The sequence below is a fragment of the Cystoisospora suis genome (genome assembly GCF_002600585.1).
Source record: "Cystoisospora suis strain Wien I chromosome Unknown contig_9659, whole genome shotgun sequence".
Taxonomy (NCBI): Eukaryota; Apicomplexa; class Conoidasida; order Eucoccidiorida; family Sarcocystidae; genus Cystoisospora; species Cystoisospora suis.
The window spans coordinates 6,560-6,844 of NW_027162433.1; the positions used below are offsets into that span (position 1 = coordinate 6,560).

General features: G+C 44.9%; 1 protein-coding gene across 1 annotated transcript in view; it reads right to left on the reverse strand.

The window, feature by feature from the left end:
* Positions 1-285, reverse strand: part of CSUI_011098 (atp-dependent clp protease proteolytic subunit) — a gene marked incomplete at its 5' end in the record, with an annotated part of 2,597 nt that overhangs the window by 1,611 nt on the left and 701 nt on the right. The window contains one exon of the mRNA XM_068071199.1: positions 39-256. Coding sequence (XP_067916826.1) covers positions 39-256 — 218 coding nt within the window. The remainder of the gene's footprint in view (positions 1-38; positions 257-285) is intronic.

Genomic DNA, 285 nt, shown 5'->3' on the forward strand with positions numbered 1-285 from the left:
CCCCCCCCTTTTCGTGCTATTCGTATTGACTGATTTACTTGTATAGAGAAGAGACACAGTCATGAAGACGCTTGACTTCTCTTCGATCTTCTTGTAATTCTGTTCGCGTCCCTGCTAAACACCCAGTTGGCTGATGTAAGAGAAGGGAACCTCCTTCGATACTATACCGATGCCCTACTGTTCCTGCAGTCAAGATCAAGGAAGCTACTGACGCGCAGACTCCCAGATTTATAGTAAAGACAGGGCTATGAAGACCCTACATATAGAGAAAGAGAAAGAGAAAGA